Raw genomic sequence first — 24,510 nt, 5'->3', positions numbered from 1 at the left:
CTGTAGTTGCAGAGCGACGCACCGTTTCTCTGCCGCTTAACAGCGCTTACTGCTGTTCTTAAGGCATCTCCAAAATCCTCAAAGACTCCTCTAACAGCCTTGGTGCAAAAATATTGTGTCTGCTGCACAATGAAAAAGATTTATAACTCTTTTATCAAAGTTTAGTCAGTGTTTTATAGTTATGAAATAACTATATGTTGTACTATATGGGATGCATTTGCGGAAGGAGGCACATGATACTGTATATAAGGTGCTCTACTACAAATATTTTAAATGGCACATGCTTTGTGACTAATAAATAACTGAACGTTACACAGCTCCATTGCTCAACATTATGCCAAATAACTGCAAATCTTTCGACCTTTTTGGCCTTTCCAAACACTGTTTCCCTCACAGTGTGAATAGACTCACTTCAAAATGGTAGCAGCTTCTTGACTGGATTTTTGCAAATGATGTCTCTCTTAAGCAGGTCTGCAGTTTAATAAGATTTTATCCTCTTAAATGACAAGGAAATAAAAAATAGAAATCAGTATGTGGCAGACACACACACACACACACACACACACACACACACACACAGGCTCGTGTCAAAGAGGTCGTCTGAGAGAGATGCAGCGCACGAGCTCATCACTTCAACAAGCTCTCAGAAATGCAACCACATAAGCACATGCAAGACACAAGTTCCTCGAAGACTTTGTGGCTGCGAGCGCTGAGTCACATATTCTGTTGGAACAAATGAAAAAGCTACGTCCGTTTCTGGTCAGGCATTGTAAGCAGGGAGGAGCGTTGCCCCAACGTGAGCGTAGCCTCAGTCAGACCCACTTACCCGCTGTGTTCGTGCAGCATGTGGAGGCTATCCTGCACAAGATCTGTTTGATAAAGAACAGTACAGTGTGTTACATCAAATTCATTGACGTGCATTACTTTTGAATGTTTTCTTACTGAAACCATTTCATAAGGCCCTAATTGTGGCGGGCCACCGCAAATCAGTGTTTAGGAAACGTGACTCATGTGATGGTAATCCGTAAGAGGCACAAGCTGGTTCACCTCATGTTATGTGTTGAGGTCTCAGGTGCTTGGGTTGTCAGACTGCATTGTATTGTTGTGCTATGATAACGCGTCACTTTGTCAAAAGTGGCAGCCAGCAGCAGCTCGCCATGAAGCCACAGGCAGCCTGTGGCTCTGAGCAGATCAGTTGAGCACTGATCTGCTCAGAGCAGGTCTCGCAAGAGTCGGGGGGGCAGCAATCAGCGACCTGGCACCCTTGATTTACACCTCCCGACAAGGAGAGCAATTGAAAGGTGATGAAACCATCACCCACCCCACCACCTCTCCAAAAAACACTACGCACAAACTGCCACTGCTGCCTCAAGTATCTCACGCATCGACGTCATCACTTGTTTGACGTGTATACAATAGAATGATTTCTGCACTTCAACAATGGCTGTCTAATCCTGAGTGACAGGTTCACATTTGAAAATTATATACAGCCTGAAAGTGGGCACACCTTCGATCTTTCACTTTGCCCACACAGACGTCTGACAAGGAAACCGTGCTGTCACATCTTTAACCTTGACACTGTGACCCGGTTCAAAGGAAGTGTGCTTGTTATTGTCCTCTCACACTTCAGAGGTAATAATTACCTCACTGCCAACTGTGGCAGAGAAGTTTGAAAGCAAGGGCAGCTGGTGGGCAACTGAATCACCAAATGATCCTTGGTCCAGAGCCATTTTTCTACAGGATACACAGCAAGTAATCCCAAGAGGGAACTTTGTGGTTTTATGGGCTCGCTCTTTTACTCCATTTCACTCTATTTAAAGACCAGGGCCTGAATTGCTTCAGTTTAATTTTATTCCCCAGACTGAATCGTATTGTCAGTGTGCTGCGCTGGCCATGTCACCCCTACCAAACAGCTGGTGCATTTGATAACCCACTTTACCCCCAAGCCCTGCTTACAAGACATTTATAGGAGAGCCTGTACTTTTGAGGATGACTCTTGAGCAATAGCAAGAGCAAGAGGGTTGTATCTTTCAGAGTTGTAGTAATGTCACTTTCTAACTACTGTAAAATTTAATCCTGTGCAGCTGAAGAGATGACAAACCTCTCTTCATTAACTGCAGTTGCATCTGAGAGCCTTTCAAAGTTATGTAAATGGTTGTATGCTGAGTTATTAAAGACTGCCTTCAGCTAAAATAGACTTCAGGCTGTTTGCCGATGATGTCACATTCAGTAATTACGTGTCATTATTTGATCAGTTCAGAAGAGAGAAGGAAGGCAAAAGTTGCTGAAAGTTGTTTTCTGTTTACGGTATACCTTAAAACTGACGGATGATTAGGTTTTACAGCCCTTCTTAAAGTGGATTACATCACATGTCGGTTTGGACACAGTGAACGTGTATCTCGGTGACCTCGGCATTTTGTGGTTAGATTTAGCTTAGCTTGGAAAACAACAGAACAGCGAAACCTTGAAAAGGGAAGTGTTGCAATCACTGAGTGTTTGTGTTTCTGCATGCTTACTGAGGCCTCAGTTCTCTCAGAGGCCCAGCGATAATATATGCCATCAGTCTAACAACCTGTTGCCCCCCCCCTTCCCTTCTCTATCCACCTCCTTCACAAGATCAGAAGCGTCAGTGCCTGTCGATGCTTGCAGCTGTAGCGAAAGGATTGTAGGTTTGAACACATTGTGCCGCTGAGCGCACAGTGATATGATATGTACAGTATTTGTGTTCACACGTCAGATTTATGGTTCAGTACATTTTGATTTAAATTTAGGACCATCTTGTGACCTAGACGCAATTTACATCGGGCATTCACAATGGTATCTATGGGGGTTTATGACGAGGACACTGTCATGCCATCATTTACACCTATCGATTGTCTTGTGGGCACCTTCTCTGCATTGTTGTATTGAACGGTGACATGGAAATTTTTTTGCAGCAGTTTGACACTTTTAAATGAAGATGGGTGCCAGTCGGTCACACCTGACTAAATAATAATGTAAAAATAGAAGTAAATGAGCTCTGTCAAATCATACAAAACAATTAAGCACATAGCAAGTGGCGATGAGATATATGGCACCAAAAAGTAGAAAAGCAAATAGACTGCAGCTCAATTCTGCTTTCAAAAGGTGCGTTAAATCAAATAAGCAAAGTGATATTCATGTTGGTGTCAGTGTGTGCGTGACGGAGAAAGACTCATCCCACAGTCCCAGAGTTCAGTCCACTTGGCAAAGGGTTTGTTTTGTTTTCCCCACAATCCCAAACCAGTTCAGTTCCAGTCCAGTTCACAACCACAAAAAGAAAGACAACTCGAAACTCTGGGTTTTACCGCCGATCCCCACGACTCCTTGAGAAACTCCGGCTGGGAAATACACACATCCACCAGATTATTCGTCCTCGCAACACAGACCCCAGAGACCAGGCTTGTGCTTTACCATGAGCTGGCTACAGTGAGGTGGACTTTTCAGTGCGATCTGATGCTGAGGGTAAAGCTGGCGTGTCTCTCCTCCACTGTCCAAAAACCACTGAGACACACTAAGAGAGCCTGCATGTCTCTCACTAGCAACAAACTCTGCGTAAGAATCCTTAAATCAGAATAAATTATGTCACATCAGAATTTCCTTTTATGTGATTCTACCATGTTTTTCCAATAGTTGCACTTTATAAAACAATGACTTCAGACTCATCTGTCTACCCTGCTGGAAACCTTATAGCAAGGAGTGGTGGTGGAGAGAAAGAAACGGTCCTTCATGTCGTGAAGAAAGATGCAAACATCCGTAGCACTTGTAGGACAGCCCGTCTGTGTTGGCTTTAAGTTGAGCATTATTGCTTAACTTAAGAGTTAACTTTTGTGCTTTACTTAAGTTGATTGTATTTTCCTCCGCTGTGTTTTCAGTTGCCGTTATATTACATTTCTATGCCTCAGGTAAGGCACTTTGATGAGCCTCCGTGTCTGAAAAGTGCTATATAAATTAGCTTTGTTTTGTTAGTAAGATAAATTCATTGTTGCTTTTGTTTTTTTTCTTTGGATTTCTTGCAGATGATAAAAAGATAAACCTTTAAACTTTGATTTTAAGATCTGTGTAGTGTGGCTGTGAATCCCCGTTGTTGTTATTATTAATAGGTTTAGGTGTTTCTGAAATGGGGAACCATCGTACCGCTGCTTTTTCATTAACCTTAGAAGTTCATCTGTCTCAGTGGTTCAGACAGCGAGAGACCTCCGATGGCAACGGTCAATGAAAATCTGCCTCTTTAATGACTCTAATTGACGATTCGGAGCACCACGGCTGTGTTTTTCAGTCTTGTCTGGCTCAGAGTAGGTGATGTATTGAGAGTTGGAGCTGGCCCAGTCACCATAGTAACCTTTGTGATGTCTCCCAGTTTTTTTTTTCTCTTTCCCAACAAAACGGGGAGCATTAAAATTCTGGGATGCACCTGGTTTGCTTTGCTTGAGCTATGTCATGTCGTCACTGACTGAGCTTCAGTCCTCGTCTGTGAAACAACTTTTTTTTAAAGTTCCTCCTCCTGCCAAAGTTTTGTTTCTAAACTAAGTGGTCACACATGGAGAAGTCAGCTCGGCCAGTTCTTCCTCCGCCGCTGCTCTAAAATTCCTCACTTACACACCAGGCCTGCCATGTTCCAGTTTCCAATGTGAGCCACTATCGGTACGGCCGGAGTGTATTAGATTCTCTATTGGGAATGCGGTGCTAAAAATACTGGCCTGGCTGAAAGTGTACACTGATAGGAGCCTGGACTCACCGCCCTGCGATGATTCGCCTTCTTTACAGGGTCACTCAGTCCTCTGCTGGCTGACTTAAGTGCCACTACAGAACCACCGTCCCTTCATTTTGTACACCGCTGGTGTCGTTGTCTGTTGAACTGTTTTGTTTGACTGTGTGTGGGATGTTGTATGAGAGCGAGCAAGGCTCTTTGTAGTTGTAAATGTGTTCCTTGATGGATCTACAGTAAGCTACATTTGCTGCAGACTCGTCTGGCAGTTACCGTCAGTTTGATAGGAAATGTTTCATTTGGAGGTGGATGTGTTGAAATTACAGGCTTGTGGCATGCCATTCATGCCTACAATTCGGCTATGCTCCCAAGACCACAAAGAGAGCTGCAGATCTAAATGGAGTTTAAAAAGAGAAATGTACTTTCAACATGCCAAGTTGCCTTTAATGGCTTGCAGTTTAAACCCATGTTAGGACATTTTGTGTGTACTTTAAACAGGCCTCAGAGTTGTAGGCTGAACTTTAGATAATTGCTGCAGAGCGAGCATGCTGGTTAAGGTCATGGAGGGAAAAACTCGTTGTTTGGACACTCAGTAATTGGACACTCTGTGTGTGTGCTGGTTCTCTTGTACTGTTATGCAACAGAAGGTGTAAAATGAGCTGCTGCCATAAAGAGGTGCACGCCTAGCTGTTATACCACTTCCCCACATGGCTGACCAGTTGGCCTGATGTGCCCAGCTCAATGGTGGGTCGGTTGGTAAACAAATACAGTCCTCTCACCAGGCAGCACACCTCCAGCTTGCAGCCATGACTTGTGAACTGTAAAATGGGGCCTGGAATGTCCCACATTGCACCTGCGAAGGAAAATGTCTTGACGACCGTCATTACTTGTGTTATGTCACACAAAGCACATCCTTGAGACTTTGACTGATTTCCCGTAAAGAGAGTTGAGGAAATCCTTATTACGGTCAGCTCTCTCCATACAGACCCTCCTGAGTGTCATAGTGTTTGATATATTTTGCAGGAGATATCAAGATCACTCTCCTGCATTATCTGCAGTTTTACTACTTCTTAACAGCCATTTAGAGCTGAAACAATGAGTCGGTTTGTCGATTTAAAGAGAATTATGCATCAAGTGCAGTTATTTTTCTGCAAGCAAAACGGCCAAAAATCTGCTACATCTAGCTTCCAAAATAAGATAGAGAAGATAAGATAAAACTTTATTGATCCCACACCAGGAAAATTTACTTGTTACAGAGAGCAAGAATGAAAAGAAGAGGTACAAGGAGAGGAGATACAAAATGAAATTGTCTATATGTACATTATATACAAAAGAACAGACAAACAGGTGTTTTTGGAACATTCCACAACGTCCCGAGTGTTTTGTTGCTCCAGTCCCAACTTAATTCAAACTAGAAAAATAAGCATATATTCACAAAAATCAATGAAGCTGATGAGGTCAGACATTAAAGCACAATTGTACTGTTTTTTTTTTAAATTGGTATTGCACTAAATGATTAATTAAAATATTAATTGACAGATAAATAAGTTAGTTAGTTGCACCCCTACATAATCTCTTGCACTGTGTTCTTGTGTAGTAGAATTTGAAGTGATTGAGACAATAAAAATGTAGTCTGTCTGTGCTATTGCATAGTTGAGGAATTTCTCATCAAACAGGATCATGTGTCTGGGTGAGGACCGACAAAGCCACAAATCTACAACTAGTGCAATACACGGCCATTAGTGCCACAGTTCCCCTCACAGACAAATATTTTTAATGCATTAGCTAATGTTTTTTATGGTCTTGAGTTACAGAAGCTCCACAAATCAACTCCGCGTAACCAAGGATGAGCACAGCCTCACTCTGATGACAGCACTCCATATTTGACAGTGGCTCACGGCCAGATATGTGGTTGCTAAACAAAATGTCAGTGAAGATGGTCTGCTCTTCATCAAAGCCAGAGACATGACCGTATATTTTTCAGCAAAATATCCCCTCTAATTACCAAGAGAGCTATTTTTTTCCTCCTTGAGACCATGTCTGACTTCTTCAACCCTGTTTTTCCAGTTTACAGAGCAGACGTCTTGCCTAACACATCAGTCATGTTCAGCAGTTGTAATCCATCCGAGAGTCATAACATTTCCTTTTCAAAAGGAAATACTGTCCGTTTAGCCCAAAGACTGTACTGTACATCTGTGCCTTTCCACACAGCATTGTTCAAGCCTGGTTTTTGCTTGATTTTTTTTTGGTGTCATACATGAACGTATTTGGTTTTTAAAGAACCTGTCTTTCTTTTTTTGTCTTTTCAGTTTGTCCTAGCAAGGACATCCGGAACAATGTGACCAACCTGCAGACACTTGAGAACTGCACTGTGATTGAAGGCCACCTGAAGATCTTACTCATGTTCAGGACCAAGCCAGAGGATTTCCGAGGCCTCAGTTTCCCCAAACTGATAGTGATCACCGACTACCTGTTGCTCTTCAGAGTTTACGGCCTGGAGAGCCTGAGCGACCTCTTCCCCAACCTAACTGTGATCAGAGGCAACAATCTGTTCTTCAACTACGCTCTAGTGATGTTCGAGATGCTCCAGCTGCGAGAGATCGGCCTCCATAGCTTGATGAACATCACCCGAGGAGCCGTGAGAATCGAGAAGAACCCAGATCTCTGCTATCTCTCCACTCTGGACTGGTCCAAAATCCTCGACTCAGTGGAGGACAACTACATCATGGCTAACAAGAACGACAGAGAGTGTGGAGACGTGTGCCCAGGGGCGGCCATCGGAAAGACCACCTGCCAGACGACCACCATCAACGGGCATTTCAGCGAGCGCTGCTGGACTCAGAACCACTGTCAAAGAAGTAAGCAGTCTTTTGTTATACTTCTCTAATGTAATGTATTTGATCTCTGTGACTCTCTGTGATCCCTTCAGTTGTCAATATATGATCCTGTCACTGATCAGCATGCCCTACTGGCCTGTTGCTGGCATCAAATTCATAATAAGCATATATTTGCAAAAATCAATGAAGCTGATGAGGTACAACATGAAATATATAGTCTTTGCACTGTTTTCAATTGAGCATCTGTATGATAGGATGAGTAAATTAGCTATCAGCGTTCTGTTATTATCTATATTTTACACAGCATCCCAACATTTTAGGAGTCAGGTTTGAATGATTATAATTCTTTATATTTCGGAATTTCCTAATGTTTAGTTGTCTAAATGGTATCAATAAACCATGTTTGGAGAAAAAAAAACTCAACAGATTAATCAAAAAACAATTATTAGTCTCAGCTGTAACATTACATTATAAAACCCTTGAAATTTACAGCATTAAAGTAACATTTTAGGTAAATAATAAAGTCACTTTCTGTCAATCTTTCTGCTTTCAGCTACACCTCACAGTCTTAATCAGCATGGACAGTTTTGCCCATATTTGTCTCAGTTTGGTTTCTACGTGGTAATGCTGAAAAGTCATTACATCTAAAGAATTTACTGTATCTGACAACTATGATTAGATTCATCCTTTGTAATTCTCTACTATTATATTATTTTCATGTGAAGTTTTGCCAGTGACCTGTAGGATCTCCGTGTGCAGTGCAGACCTCAGCTACTTTCCATCCACACGTCATTATTTCCATTTCCCTTGGCTTTTGGTCCACGTCCAACAACGTCTAACATTTACCGAATTCAACTCTCCATTTGGACCAAATAAAAGCACATGAGGTTCACTATTTAAAACAGAAATAGTTCTTTGTTCCTTCTTAGTAGTGTCCCTGTTTAGTGTTGAAATGTCAGAGCTGTGTCATTTGCTCAGGTTGTGTCAACGCAGCTTGAGTCTCACTGATGTGACGCAACACCTCACCACTGAATGTTTACTCTCAATAGACTCCAGCGTTGTCATTGTTCATGTTGTGTGGAGTAGGTAAAGAAGACATTCGACATCATGGCGCATTTCTCATTGTGCCCTTTAAGCAGAGCTCCTGTAACATGGGCCGTCCCCTCTGTGTTCTGGATTTGACTGTAAAATGACAAGCCCACCCATCTCACACTGCCAAAGAGTTCAAGTTCAAGTGCTGAGAAGAATTTTGCGCATGGGTGCTGTCTGAACACCTTGGCTCACACCATTACGCAACACTGCGTGCACTGGTTTAACAGTTCTTTTGAACAAGTTTATCTGCACATGTCTGCTTTTTCAGCCTCTTTTTCATGTTTGTTTGGTGTGGCGGCTGCATGCACTTTCTGTCGAGCTGATTGCCGCTGCAGAGTGTTTTTGTGGGTTTCCACTGGTGACTTTGTGCTTGAGGTGATTGCTGGTAGTCATCGCAAAGACATTTACAGAACAGGCCCAGAAGGCCTTTTGTCAAATTTTGGTCATGTGGTGAAAATCCAAGCAGAAGTGATGTATAAAAAGTCTCACAACAGAGATGATTTCCTAATTTTGCCTGATGACAATGAATGAAGACTGGCAAGCTCTGATCTCCAGTCATGGGTCTGCATTCGGCAGGGGCAGGGCCTGTGGTCTTGTGGTCTGAGCCCTGCGGTTTTTTGCCTACTTTCACTAAAGCATGAAAAGATCCGTTAAGCCCTAGCTAGAACCACAGGACAGAGCGCATGGCATTCGGTGTCCTCTTCAGATGTACCCTCTTATAGACCTACTGTACTTAATGTAAGCTACTTTTCCCAAACTTTTATTTCCATCCTCTGCTGGATCTAATACCAAAAAAGGCATTTTAGAAATACAAGTAAAATGACTTTTATCACTTTTTTCATGCACAATAAAGTAGATCTCACTTAAATAGAAAATTGTGACGATCACATTATTTTTTGTTACAAAAAGTGTCTTTTAGCTGTCTTAATATAACAGAGAACAACTAAGGTCTTGAAAAAGTTTTGTAATGCAAAGTATAGGCAGTGGTTAAGAGCTTTAAGTGCCAGAGGTGACTGCAGGTCATACACACTTTCTGTAGTCTGCACACCAACAGAAAACAAAGCTGCAGGACCACGAGGCTTGGCTTAGCTCCCATGTTTGGAGTCACAACCCATTTCCCTTCCCTGCTTCTAAAACAGCGGTCATTTGAGCCTCTCCCAAAGCAGCCACTACTAATTTCCCCCTCCTTTTTACACCAAACTGGGTGCGCCCATTCAGCAAAGTGGCAAAACAAGGTTGCAGGAGATGCTCATTACTAAAGCTGATTAGATTTGGCTACAGGCACACGCAAACAGACGCAACGTCAACAGCTGTAATAGTGGCAGATACAAGACATCATCCTGTAAAACATCTTTTTCATCTTTGCAATGAATTCTTTGAAATGATGCTCAAATTTGGGGCTAATTATGTTTTCTATGTTATAGAGTTTTATTAAAGATAAATGCCAGACAAACACACTCAAACGTCAAACATTCGTGCAAAAAAGCTTTCCTAACAGAGCTTGAACACTTAACATATTACTGTGCATTTTAGAGGTTGTGTTGTTTTCCAGACTCACAAATTATTAGGGTTCAAGCCATGAAGGGACAGGCGCTGTAATTAAGGCCCAGAAATGCAGTTTTGGAAAGGCCACACCCCTTGCCTCAATACCAAAATGGGTATACACCACTGCAGGACTGAGATACACGTTTCTATCATAAATGAGCAAGAGCGGTCAAAAAACATGGCTGCCATCAACCAAAGAAGTTTGCAGTAGGCAGAGCGCGGATGGCGAAAAATATCAGAACGTTAAACTTGTTAAACTTTGACAAATACTCATAAATCAGTATTCTCAAATTTTAGTGTATAAAAAATCAAGCACTGACTAATTTCTGCATCCATGTAGTTGAGAGAGTCACTACGATGTAATTTTGGCCGACAGCCCACGTCTGTGAGGGTCTTTGCAGACGTCCACATGCAGCCCATAATTTATGACCGTATGGACTGCATGCGTCACATGTGTGAGCGTGTCTGCATAGCACCTAATGTAATGAACCAAATCGCGTGCACTCTGCTGCCTGTCCTGTTGTTCATGTCTGCAGTGGTTTTGGAGTTCATCAGGTCGCTATTCCAAAAAAGAAAATATGAAAACTGTGTTACTGGCAATAATCAATAGTTGTGAAACCCTTAATGTGTCTACTGTCTAGTTTTTGATATCTAATGTGTTGCACAACAAAGCAGACCTTTATTTCCTTTAAAAAATTGAATTGAAATTACGAGCTTGCGTGAAGAGAAATATTACTGTTGAGTCTATTTACTTGTAATGAATTACTATTTCTTGCCAACACTCATTTGAAGATAATGGGCATTTGATTATGTTTTGGTAATGGCTGTTATGTGGCATGGCTTTTTTGGCTGTGAGGACATCAGCTTAGCTTGAGCCCTGAAAAGGGCTGGCAGCTGAAAATATTGGCTGTGACTCAATAAGAAATCAGGGGCTTCCTGTTGGGATATCATTTTTTTTCCTCTGCTGAACTGCACTGGCAGGTTGACCATCTGTCCATCATTTTTTCTTTCATTTTTTTCTTTGAAATGTATTTGGACATTTTATGTCTTTATTGAGTTGAGTTGACAGTAGAAAACTGACAGGAAATGAGGGGAGAGAGAGACGGGGAATGACATGCTACAATCAGGCCTGGTCATACTCAAAAAAACCCCCAGGCCTCAATGGGTGCCCCTAATCTTGCATATCTAATGGTCCTCTCTTTATTCAAATTTGGGGAAAACGGCAGTAGAAGTGTTAAAGTATGAGTCATGTCCGTGCACCTAAGTTGGATGACTGCAAAATGAAATCCAGTGGCACTTCCTGTCATAAAACGACATTTTTCCAACTTGGTCCTGGATTGACGAGCATTTGAGGTGATGGAGACGATGAACCCATTTGAACTTATGATTAGTAAATGCTTTAAACATATGCAAACATGTGAAAAGCGTTCTGTTGAAGTTTTGAATTTAGTGTCCTCAGAACAAGCCCTTAGAAGGTATTTAAAGGTCTTTTTAAATTTCATTTCCAAAAAGTTTTAAATATTTTCTCTTGTCTGCTGTCGACAGTAATGTTAGTTAGAAACTGTTTTTGTATTGTGGGCTGTCTGGAGACATTATAAACTAAAAGTGGGATTGTTGTGGCAGTGGATTGTACACGCAGGAGGCTGTTAAATCCTTTTTGTGGAGTTTCACTGCCATGACTGTGAGCTGCAGCAGCTAGGAAGGTCCAAAGCCCATCATGGGAAAGTGTCAGTGTGAGCTAAAGGAACTTGAATGGATGAGTCATATTTCATTGTTAATCCTTTCATCCATTTTCTATATCGTTAAGAATTATCATTATATTATGATTACTGGATGTTTTTAGCATAGTAATTAAAAGCACATTGTGTTTGTCGCAGTAGAAGTGTCATCTTCATCATCAAAGGGTCTTTTAATATCTTTGTTGTAATCAAGTGCAGCTTTTGTTTGTTCTCTTGGCGGAGCGGTTTCTCTTGCAGGCCTTTCACAGAGCTCAGAGAGATATAGAAAAGAGCGCGTATTTCCCTGGTGGCTAGTATTTTACACACATTATTAAGAGTGATCTTAATTATCTATCCTCTGCCAGTGATGAGACACCCAGGGCGGGGGCCTGCCCTCCTCCTCCTCCTCCTCAGCCGCCGCCGCAGCAGCTTTCACCAGTGTTTGGGTTTGCAGGATCTGTTACATATTTAATAAGCTCCCATAAGGTGGAGAGCAGCTCTCAGCAGACGCCTCAGCCTCTCATTGGTTTGGCACTTTCCACACTTACAGCATGTGTGCCTCTGTAGCCTGTGGGCAGAGGAAGCGTACTGTCAGGCTGTCACAATTGGGAGTATTGATGTGAAGCACTTTTGAGTCAGGTCAGGTGAGGTGCCAGACCTCCCTTGATATGGATGTTCCAAATTTAATCTTGGCTCACATCGCGTACGTCCGTCCACCAATCACAAGATGGACTTAGAGATTTGTCAGGGTCAGTGTGTGTGTAACGGCAACACAGACACGGGTTATAAATCACACAGAGACATAACCTCTGTGTGTGTGCGTTGGTGCGCGTGTGTAGACAGAGTGGACGGCTATTGTTTAGTCTTGCTGCTAGGAAACAGGAGAGTAACACTGTGGTGTAATCGTGGATATGAACACATCAGTCATTCACCCAGGCTGTATCAGAAGGAAAAGCGAGGTCACTGGTCACTACGGCGGGTGAGGGGGGGGTGAGTGTGTTTGGGGGATGGGTCCCGCCTCACCGTTGACCCTCAGCTCTCCTCTGCGCTGACCTTGTCGCAGCTCCCACACGCAACGGTCAGCGCTGGCGCCACAATCCTTTTCCACTGTCAACAACAGTAGTCGTAGAAGTTCACGGAGCGTTCTTCCCAATTGTTTCCTGTCTTTGTTGGTCTGCTTCCTCTCTGAGGTTATGAATGGACACAGGGGCCTGGGGTGCCGCCTCGGTAGCAGTCGACACTTTTATGAGACCAAAATACTGATGGGTGACCTGTGGAGGTCAGCGAGGCAGGAAAGAGGACAAACTTAGCTGCTAGTAAAGCTGTCTGTGGGGAAATAGGAGGATATTGTTGCTAAGCTTTATTATTTTGAGATGGAAGTGACCCCTGCTGTGATAAAACCTGAAGGAACTGTGGCTGTGTTATACTGTCTTGACTTGTGGTCACTATTGGTGCTGAAAACTTCGACTGTATGTCCCTTTACACCTGCCAAAGGTGTGAGGACAGTGCTCCTTGATTTCGCCCTGCCACGGCGAGGCCAATTTTAAGTCTGGTGGGGCTTATATCTTCATTGCCTGTAGCACTGCCTTAAAAACATGAACTGTGTTTGAAAGCCAAGACAGCCTTGTCCTCCTCCCATCACATGAATCATTCCTTCTGTTTCTATTTTTGTCATGGCCCCTATTCATTCGGTTTCCTCTATATAATATTCAACCTTAAAGCTTCAATCTGTAGCTTCCTGCACGCTGTTGCCCTCCACTGCAGCGAGGAGTAAACGAAATTGCTTTAGAACGAAGACAAATCTGACAGGATATCGATATTTGTTCTTGATAAAGACGTTAGAAGCTTGCTGAGGATAAACAGTTACGAAATGAATGAAAATGTCCTCAATTCACCAGCGAGGATGAACTTACTTTACCTTGCCTCGCAATGTGCTAAATATATTTGCTCCTCAATACAGACTGCTGGGATTTTATTAGCGGCCTGCAACTGCTGTTCAGTGATCTCACATAGCATTAGACCAAACGTCATCCAAATATAATAAACTGTACTGTTCATGCACATATGGCCAGCGAGTTTACAAGGTAGAGACCATAGATTTTCTTATGGGTTAGTAGATTATACGTCCAAAAGAAACAGCACAACCCTGGCGTCATGTTTGAATTCCTTTATTGGTTTCCGCTCTGCAAAAGCTTCTAAACCAGCATTCAACTCGTCTGTGAGCTATTTGTCTTTGATTTTTGGTTTCTTTTCTTGCATCGGATAATTGATTCTTCCTTTAAAACACTCAACGGAGATGCGTTCAAGCCCCCCAAAAAGAAGAAGAAAATAAAGCTGCTGTGCTGAAGCTGGTGTTTGTTTGACTTTTCCGTAGCAAGCCTAGAAATCCACACCAGCTATGTGTATTACGAAGTACACAAAGCAACAAATGAACCTTTATAACCCAATTAGTGAACTTACTCTTTAGTATAAACTCAGGCTTTTTTGACCTGATTTCTGTCGGGAAGCTTTGGTTTGGAATCGGCCACAAAAAGAAAAAAAAAAGGAGTCGCATGAGATCAGACAGATGCGTTTAAGTCATAAAAATCTACTCCTTTTTCCCCAGTCTACTCTTTTCATGCTTCAGTATGCAGATTGCTATTCTACTAGCCCAAATCCAGAATGCTCAGACACCCCTACACACACACACACACACACACACACACACACACACACACACACACACACACACACACACCATGAGTCCTTTCCTTTGAGCTGACTTAACTGCTCTGGCACTCGGTCTTGTGGAGCTGCACCCTGCGAACCCTCGCCGTTCAGCTACTGGAGCCATTCCCATGGAATCCCAGACATTTCAGGCATTTGTTAAAGCCGGGCCGACAGGCGTTTCTTCAGCGCTGTACACGCTCACACTCACCACAGCCGTTCGATTTACAACAGCTCGCTGCTGTTTTACTGCTGGTTTAATCAGACCCGAAGGAAAATGTTTCTTTTTATCTACTCTCGCAAGTTACATGTGACCTCCAGATGTTTTATTAGTTTATTTGGTCAATTTTTCATTAAATAAGCGGGTTTGTGTTATTTGGGGACATCGTTTTTGTGCTGTCATCGCAGTCTGTTGCACGTGTACTAAATTGTTTTTCTTTTCAATGCGGCATGCCAAAATATCACCGCTGCCCAATATCATAACACCAAACCTTCATATTTATTTTGTCTACTCAAGGCTGATAATGAATAAAGAAATGAAAAACATCAGGTATTGCTGTCCCTGAACAGGGTGTTTTGTGAAAGGGAGTTGATTTAGGGACTAGATGTAATTGATTTTGGCTTCTTAGTGCCTGAAAGGTTTTGAGTGTTTTTATTGCAGTCCGACAAAAGCAAAATGGAAAATCTATCAAGTAGAATATAGCAACAGAATTGTGCACACAACACAAAATCAAGTCATCGGTCTTGAATAGGACTGCAATTAATGACTATTTTCATTATCAGTTAATTGTTGTTTTCTCTATTATTGTCATTGTTTTGCATATAAACTGATTAAACTTTCTTTGTCTAACAGTCGAGAACCCCAAATTTTCACTTTGCAATGATATTAAACAGAAAATCCTCACGTTTGACAAGCTGGAATCAGAGGCCGTTAAGCATTTTTGCTTGAAAAATGACTCAATTAATCCATTATTGAAGTACCAATTACTTTGACTGTTACAAATCATTAAAACGCAACTCAAGCAACGTCTTGCTAAATATTTTAATGCATTTAACCTCAGTATTGCTGGCTTTGTCTTGCAATTATTTTGGAGACAGATCAGAAATAACACACTAATCAGCTGTTCTTTCCTTGAAGTTACAGTTTCTGTAAGAGGAGCTCATGTCTCAGTCTCTGTCTCTGGTCATGTTTTTTTCTTTTTCAATTCCACAGAATAAAACAATTATTTTCGTCCCACATGATCTGCTGGAAAAAAATACAAACGCTCAAAAACACAAGCGTCATATATAAAAACCATCAACAACTGTGCCTTCATGACTCCCAATGAATAAATAAACTGTTAATAAAGTTAATGCAGAGACAAAAACAACAAGACAATCTAAACCGTCGGTTAGATTGAAGAAACAGGTTTCTCATTGAGTCTTAATTCTTTTCTGGCGACTGCTTTCTTCCTGCTTTCCGTCCTCATTTCATTCTGCCTTGGAGTGCTGCACTCAACACGAGATCTGCCGCATTTGTTAAAATTAGAATTTTAGCAAAGACAAAGGGTTGTGTGATGTCGCATTAATGACATAAACGTGACATAAATGCTTTCGGTGTCATAACAGGTAGTCAAAGTCAGCCACAGAGGCAGTCATTATTTTAGCCTGACACTGAGCCCTGGAAGGAAATGAAGATTCAAGGCCGTGGCGTGCGTCATTTGCCTGTCAAGCAGGCAGTGTAATTGCCCATCAATGAGTGCACAGTGTTTATCATTTCTATTCCAGTCACGGACAAACTGGATATCCTGCCTTCAGATGACCGTGGCAGCAGGGCGACATTAAAAACAAAAAGTGCTTTTCCATGTTGTTTGTGTGTTTTTGTTCTATTAACGGAGGCCAGGGCTGGTTAATGAAATTGTTTACGGTTCCTGTTGTTTCCAGAGTCGTCTCGAACGAGCCCTGCTGCTGCTGCTGAGTCAGACCAGCTGACAAGTGGTTACCGAGAAAAAATGAGACAAATAAACTGACGTCATTAGCCATTGCTTTCTATAAGGTCACGTTCAGGCAACGCTTTTAATCTCTTTCTGTGACGTACTTAGTTTTGCCTTAATTTAAATCAGATTCATCGTTAATGATGCGTGATTGAATATTTAGACGTCAGAATGATAATAATTGATGTTGTGTTTGCCATCTGTTTTGCTCTAAAAAACTATAAAAAAGAAATGTGGCACAGCTCGGACAAGGTGAATCTCAGCCCATGATAGTCAGTTATGTTTTTCGGATGATTAGGTGAATTGTTTAGTATATAAAATCCCCCAGAATCCAAAACCAGTAGCAGACACCCATCACAATTTCCCTGGGGCACAATCTAAATCCCAAATATATTCAATTTACAGTTTTATAGGTTTACAACTAACGATGGTTTTCATTATCCATTAACCTGACGGTTATTTTTTGTATGTAAAATATCACAAAATCATACAAAAAATGCCAAAAGTAACATATTTAGAGTTGTCCAAGCTCCAAAACTTGAAGATGTTAAGTTTACTATTTTATAATCCAAAGAAAAGCAGCAAATACTCACATTGGAGAAGCTGGAAATAGCAAATCTTTTGCATTTTACTTGAAAAAAGTGCTCAAACAGTAAATAAATTATTAGATTTTTTGGTTTATTTCCCAGTCGTTTCAGCTCTACAGTGATCTAAAACAAAGAAAAGGAGCAAATGTTCACATCTGAGATGCTGAAAACTGAATGTTTCATATTCAAGGTCAATAGATGACTTCACTGATTTGTCAATCAGAAGTGATGTCAGTCCTTTCAGCTCTGCTTTATCTTCATTTTCACATCTTAATAAATGTCTTTCCCTCACATCTGCAGGCCCTCCAAACAACTGCACAGTTTTCCTCTGGTCATTTGCATAATTTGACTATTTTAACTGATGCATTTTTGATGATAAGTAATTACCCTCAACTCTAACGAACCCTAAACTCAGAAATGTGAGATGTTAATTTCAGTTGTCTTCAGTCAACAAAGCCTGGGGCTGTTTGAGTCATAATAAAGTAATTTGTTAAATTTCATTGGCCATTGTCAATGACTTGCTTGCTAGAGAATTTAACATTGGAGCGTTTGCACGCTGTTCCCGTCCATACACGACTCTTTACAAAGTCAACATCTCGACTCAGATGTCATGCACTCCATGAATTCATTCATTGTTGATTTTATGTCCCGCCATCCATCCGTCTTCATTTGCCGCCATCTCATTCTTATTAAAGCTATAGAGGGAGCTGCAGTTGGCAGAGACATGTTTGGAAATAGATGTGGGGACTATATAACATCTGTTTCTCACTAGTGGAGAGGAAACCAGGCAGCTCTGTATTAATGACAGACGTTAGTGAGTTTAAGGGCAGAGACACTGGTCATCACTGCCTGAGGCGAGCTGAAATCATAAATTTAATGTGCCAAGGGCACTGTCAAGGATTTTAATTCTGTCATAGAACTAGAAATGTCAAAGATGGTGTAGACTGATGTTATTTATTATTTTCAAATTGGACAAAGGAACAAAGGAAAGGGCTCAGATCTCAGACTCATGTTTGCATCCGTTGCTTTGAGGACACTTTGTGTATTTACACTCTGTATTCTTCAGCTGCTGTAAAGTTCTAACATTATGTTTTCTTGGACAGTTCGTCTGATGTTTCAGGCTGCTGTGTATGGATAGATGTGGAGCTGATGGAACTGAGACTACTCAACAAACTGCTCTGAAGGCCTTCTGTCATATTAAACCAGACCAAAAACAACATCATATACTAGCCTGATGGAAGCTAGATAGACAAAAACGTGGGCCTTTTGATGGCCTGTGTCATGCACTGTCCACTGTAGACTGTGTCCATCGACCAATATACACCTTGAAGTAACATCAGTGAACACGTTACCCTGTCTTCATAGTGTACCTCACCTGTTCAGGTAGGGCGCTATGGTTTCCACGATGTAGAAGAAACGGATAAAATTGCAAAACTTGATAAGAAAAATTGAATGCACTATATTGCAGACATTGTCAGAATGTGGATACAGTTTAGAAACATCCAAATCCAAATGAACATAAATGTTTTGGTGTGTGTCTCTGTCACACACACACACACACACACACACACACAGAGTCTTGTCAAAGAGGTCCTCTGAGAGAGACACAGCACATTAGCGAGAACTCATCATGTCAACAAACTCTCAAAAATGCAACCACATCAGCAGATGCAAGACCCGAGTTTGTTGAAGACTTGGTGGCTGCATGCGCTGAGTCAGATCTTCTGATGGAACAAATGAAAAAGCTGCGTCCGTTTCTGGTTAAGCGTTGTAAACAAGGAGGAGTGTTTCCTCAACCTGAGCGTAGCCTCGGTCAGACCCACTCACCTGGTGTGTTCGAGCTGCATGTGGAGGCTGTGCTGATCTGTATGATAAAAAACAGTGCAGTGTTATGTAACATCAAATTCAGTGATATTCATTACATTTTGAATATCTCGGGATTGATAAGACCATTTTTCTGACGACAAAATGTACATAAATCTTGAAAGTGCAAATGGAAAATATTGAATTTGGGGGGGGAAATTTAACAGATTTCACATTCTGGTGAAAAAAAAATTTCCCAAAATCACTTGACAGGAAAATAGGATTGTAGCAAGCAGAATAAAGGACTCTGCGCAATCACTACTGGTGGTTTACTGAATGCATTAACACTTACTGTTGCAGTGAATCAAGCAAAGGCTCAGCCCTGCAAATAGCGTGTTGAACTTGCACCAGCAAGTCTGCTCTAACAAACCCTTTTGTGACCAACAAAAACAAGTGAATTAGCTGGTAGGGAATGTTATTATAATACAAGCTTGAATTAGGTACCTTTGGTTTGGAAAAAAAATGCCCATGTGGGAATACCAGCTGCATGTAGATCGGGTTATGGAGTAATGACCACTGGTCGTTATGAGTGGATGATACAAACAGTGAGTTGAATGAAAATAATAACTAGTTGAACTTTTATGCATTTACAAGACTAATAAATTAGTTTCTTTTCTTTTTGCCTTTCTCATATTTTTTGTATGGCCTCATCATCCCTAAATATCTAGTCAGCTGTTTCGCTGTACAAGCAGTGAGTGCCAAGCGATCCATGTCATACTGTATGTGAAACAGGAATCCGTCTTCAAAGTTCAGTTTTGGCAGTTTCTTCCGTACTCAAGTTGCTGCGCTGTTATTCTGTCAGTTTATTTTAAACTGTCAGAAGTGTGGAAACATTGAAAGAAAAGCACATTATTTGTTCTTCTTTAGATTATTCTCTTCTGGGCCTTCAGCAAAAAACTTTCTTTCATAAGAAACTAAATACTACCCTCGTCATGGACATGGCATTTTAATTACCAACCAGCGCACCACCGCATTCCCATTTGGCATTTTCTGGGTTCTAATATCATCCCAGTGCAAAAAAGGCCAGAATAAGCTGCTGTTTCATCACTGCCATAAAAGGGAACTTGGAAAAACTCACCACAATGATTTTAGGGGCGATTGTGGTTAATGACAAGTACTGAGGCTCTTAATTTTAGGCAGAAATCCCAGAGTTTAGGGTATGGTGAAGTGTGCGGTGTGCATTTTGATGCAGCTAGAAACAAAGAGAGAGAACTCTTCATACAGAGTGTGTGCATTGGTTGCAGACAGCAGACAAGGAACCGTTTTGAACTGTATGAGTCATTCTGTGCAAGCAATGTGGATTCTTTCTGCCTTTTCGACACCCCACGCTGCTGAAGCTCGCCGTTGCCTGGCAGGCTGCGCAAATCTGTTTCTTCACCTTTCGTTTCCAAGTTGGCATCGCCCTGACAGGGTGTATTCATCTGTGTCACACAGGGATCTGGAGTTGCGTTGGTTTGTTTTCTTGATGTCCAGTTCAGGCTTCGGGGATTGAGCACCCCCCACATCCAAGTAAAACCTCTGCTGATGAGATAAAGAGCCAGGCATTTCGGCAGCATTATACCCCGGCCTTCATGTGATCCTGCTGTACTTTGCACAAACCGCATGACAAGAGATCAGACAGGCCCTGACCAGCACGCCAGAGGAACCAGAGTAATAAGGATAAGGAGTTCAGAGACGGGAGGCGATACACACATTCAGCCCTGAGACTTTTTTTTTTTTTTTTTTTTTTTTTTTAAGAAGATGTAGCCGGTCGTAAACAGGCCTAAGTCCAACTGCCGACCCAGCACTTGCCCCCCCAAATCCCCATTGATTTATTGTTGTCAAGTGATTTTACTCTGTCCAAATGGAAGATAAGTAGTGGAGATGCTGACAGGACCAAACTCAAGCTGAGCATAACTAATTGACCTATGCTCTTCATGAACAGTGCTGGCTGCAGGGCTTATAACGATAATAAAGAAAACTGGGTCTGCATTAAGAGATTTGCATGTTTTAAGGAAAGAATGACAAACAGTCTCCTCGGCGTCTTTCTCGCTCTGGGAGATCAAAGATGGCTTGGGGTGGCCCCACTCTCAAAGGTCCTCAGGGTCTCGACCTTGAAAGCGTTTCTGACAAGCACACAAGAAACAAGTCTATCTGCTTCAGTGTGGTCACTGTTGTTGATATTATAAAAGCCTCTTACGATGTCTGATGGTGAATAATGCCGCTAATTTAGGATCAGCTACCAGCATTGATTGCAACTCAGCAGACACGGCCAAGTCAGCGGCTGGCAAAGTGAACTGTACAAATCTTTTGGACAGTGAGTGGTTTGTTTTGGTGCTTCATGAAAGTGGCTGCCTGCTTGTTCTCTCAGGTGGCACTCAGTGCATGCCTGGAGCTCGACATCAGTCCCTGAAATTGACTGACCCACATTAACCCTTGTTCTTTTTGCACTCACCGGTGCCTCTGTCAGGGAAAAAAAAAAAAAAACAGCAGACATGTGACACGTGCGTTGCTGGCTGTATTTCCATTCTCTGTCATGATCTACTCAAAAATCTATCAAAATAAGAGAAAAAGGCCCGTCACAAGTTCTGAGAGCGAAGTGATGTCTTCAAAAGTATTTTCATTTTTTTATTCAGACTCTAAAGATTCAATTTAAAATAACACAAAACAGAGAGAAGCAGAAAAGGTAGATCATGTTTCCTATTTGTAATTAAAAAATGACTGAAGTGATTAATTATCAAAATAGTTGCAAACTAATTTTTTGTCTTTTGCTTAATCAGTTCATAGACGAATCATTTCAACTCTAAACCTAAAGAAGATGCAATGTAGGGCTGCAACTAGCAGTTATTTTCAGTACCTGTTGATCTGTTTATGTTTTTGATGATTCAATAAAATTCATTAAATGTCCTTGAAAGGTAAAAAAAAAAAAAATAATAAGGATTCTCATCACAAACTCTGACGATTCAAGTCGATATCTTCAAATATCTTGTTGTGTCCAATCATCGTTTTCAAATCCCAAAGATATTTCATTTAAGATGTTGGAGAAAAGCAGCAAATCCTCAAATTTGAACCAGTGAATATTTAGAATTTTTGCTTCATTATACACCTGAAATATCTAAGTTTGTATGTTGATCAACTAGTCAGTTAATTGACCAGTTGTTTGAGCTTTAATGCAGTGTTTCATATGTCATCAGAACTGTGTGGTTATAGTATGTGGCCAAAATGTAGACAGCATCATTATTTAATTACAATTAAAAGACCTGCTGCAACATTAAATGGATCTGATATGGATCCAGAAAGAAAACATGTCCACCAGACATCATTGAAAAATACAAAGATCACCAGAAAGTGTGTCTTTGAAGTGATTGCAGTCAGTTTGTAGACAGTTGTTTGAACAGATATCTTCATCCGGATGGAATTTCTTCTGTTGTTCCAGGGCCATTGAAGTCTGTAAAAACTCCTAATGAGTTGTGGACATGACGAGACATGATGCATCACCGGAGGCTGTTCAGCTCCATACTAACGTGATTGTGTCAGCATGAATTTGAACTAATTTACTACAGAAAGCACCACGTTTCTCTCAGCAAGGACTCCTGAATCGAAAAGATTCTGCTGCAGCGCTGCGTTCGGCCTTCTGCAGATTTATGTGCATGCCAAAATAAATCAGAAGTGCTTAATAAAAACTGCTTCTGCTTTTCATTAGTATAAAAGCAGCTGATTCGCTGTAGTGTGGAGAGAGAAAGAGTGGAGCGGTGCAGCTCTTTTTTCTTCAGCTCTAGCCTGTTACTATGTGGCTCTCCTGTCTTTTTTTTTTTTTTTTTTTTTGCACACCTCCCATTGCTGCTGCTGTCTGACTGGCTGGGAGGGAGGAGAGAGGGACACAAAGGGTTAAACTGTGCGCCTGTCTTCCTTGGAGATGGGAGAGGCCATTTGAATGGCTAGCTTCTGCAGCTAGCCAACACATTGGCTAAGGCTGAGGGTGGATCTGCTGCTGGGCCTGTGCTCCGACATGGAGCCCTGCTCGAGGATCAGGAGTCAGTGTGAGCACACAGCAAAGCTTTTGTGTGCGTGCGTGCGTGTGTGTGTGTGTGTGTGTTTGTGTGTGTGTGGGGTACATGCATTTGAGGAAAAGTTGAAGGGCAGCTTTTGAAATAAACTGGAAAACAAGAGGACATTTCTGTTTGTCCGTGTGGAAATCATCTTCAGTGCTCTGTGTAAATCCCACCGTGGAGCAGATTATTTAGACTAGCAGGCTGACGTAGATAAAAGGTGGTTATATCATTTGTTTTTCAAGCACTGTGCCCCCTTTAGCTTCCCCCTCAGCCTGCCATTCTCATATTGCTGCCGCCCGCCCCAAACACACGCTCTTCATGCACTTGAAGAGCTTACCTCTGTGACTGTAAGAGCACGGGGGGGGGGGTCCGTGTTGTTTTTTTTTTTTTTTTTCATTTAAGGGCTGACCTCATGACACTGACGAAGCCAAGTTTTGGACTTCGTCATTTGAAACTACCACAAAGATTATTCAGGTTCATTGCCTCCTGTAATTCGAATTTGATTCCCCTTTCCCTTCTTGAATATTAGTTCAGACTTGTTAAAGACACACACACACTCGCATCTTTACGGCCTGACCTGTGACCTGCCCCTAACCTCAGCGGCTCATTATCTCCCCTGCTGTTGAGCGGTCTTAATATGGCTCTCGTGGATGAGAAGCTAATCTCAGAAGGCAGGTCAGTCAGCTGTATTTACCTCTGAGAAGCCTCCATCCATCCTTGCACACTTGTCCTCACTGTCCACAAACACAAACTCTGGTACACTTAACTGTCTCACACACACACTCACACTCACACACCTGCCAGTCCTGAGAGTCTAATGTTTAATGTTACGTAACAGGCTGCTTTACACACACACATGCACGTTTGCAGGCGTATGCATGAACAGCCAAACTACAGACTTGTGTCTCTGTCCTTTATTTGATTTTATTTTACGCCACAGAAACATGACTGAACTTCAGTGTGTGCGTGTGTGTGTGTGTGTGTGCGCTTGCATGTGTGTGACTGTCACTATCTTTCTGTGTTTATTTCTCCTGCTTGCTCACAAAGAGCTTGTGTAGGTCATGTTGCTAAAAAGAGGCCTGTGCTTAAGTTTAGTTCAGCTACTTTACATGATTTAGGGTTTGTTTTTTCTAAGGCCATTGCAGCTAAGTGCTTAGCAATACATGGATATTTATAATATATCATGTATTATTGTAATGATGTCGATGAAGGCAGTGCTGTGCAACAGCTATATCAACTGCAGGGCTTCAGTTAAGGATTATATTCATTGTCAGTTTAAGTCTCTGAATATTTTATTGATTATTTAAAAATCTGAAAATAGTGAACAGTATCTTTACTTTATCTATCTACGCAGCTCTCTAGCAAATAGATTTTTAATAACCCTACATTAATAAGGAGATGATTACATTAACTGCATTGTAGGTGCACAGAA

The 24,510-nt window shown here is 41.6% G+C and overlaps 1 protein-coding gene across 1 annotated transcript in view; it reads left to right on the top strand.

Annotated features, from left to right (window-relative positions):
- Positions 1-24,510, top strand: part of insra (insulin receptor a) — a 51,118-nt gene that overhangs the window by 3,839 nt on the left and 22,769 nt on the right. Inside the window, exon 2 of the mRNA XM_076744590.1 lies at positions 7,036-7,584. Within this exon, the coding sequence (XP_076600705.1) occupies positions 7,036-7,584 (549 nt within the window). The remainder of the gene's footprint in view (positions 1-7,035; positions 7,585-24,510) is intronic.

The sequence above is a fragment of the Chaetodon auriga genome, chromosome 12, assembly GCF_051107435.1.
Source record: "Chaetodon auriga isolate fChaAug3 chromosome 12, fChaAug3.hap1, whole genome shotgun sequence".
Taxonomy (NCBI): domain Eukaryota; kingdom Metazoa; phylum Chordata; class Actinopteri; order Chaetodontiformes; family Chaetodontidae; genus Chaetodon; species Chaetodon auriga.
Note: the sequence above shows the minus strand (reverse complement) of the source record. Positions and strands in the feature narration are given on the sequence as shown.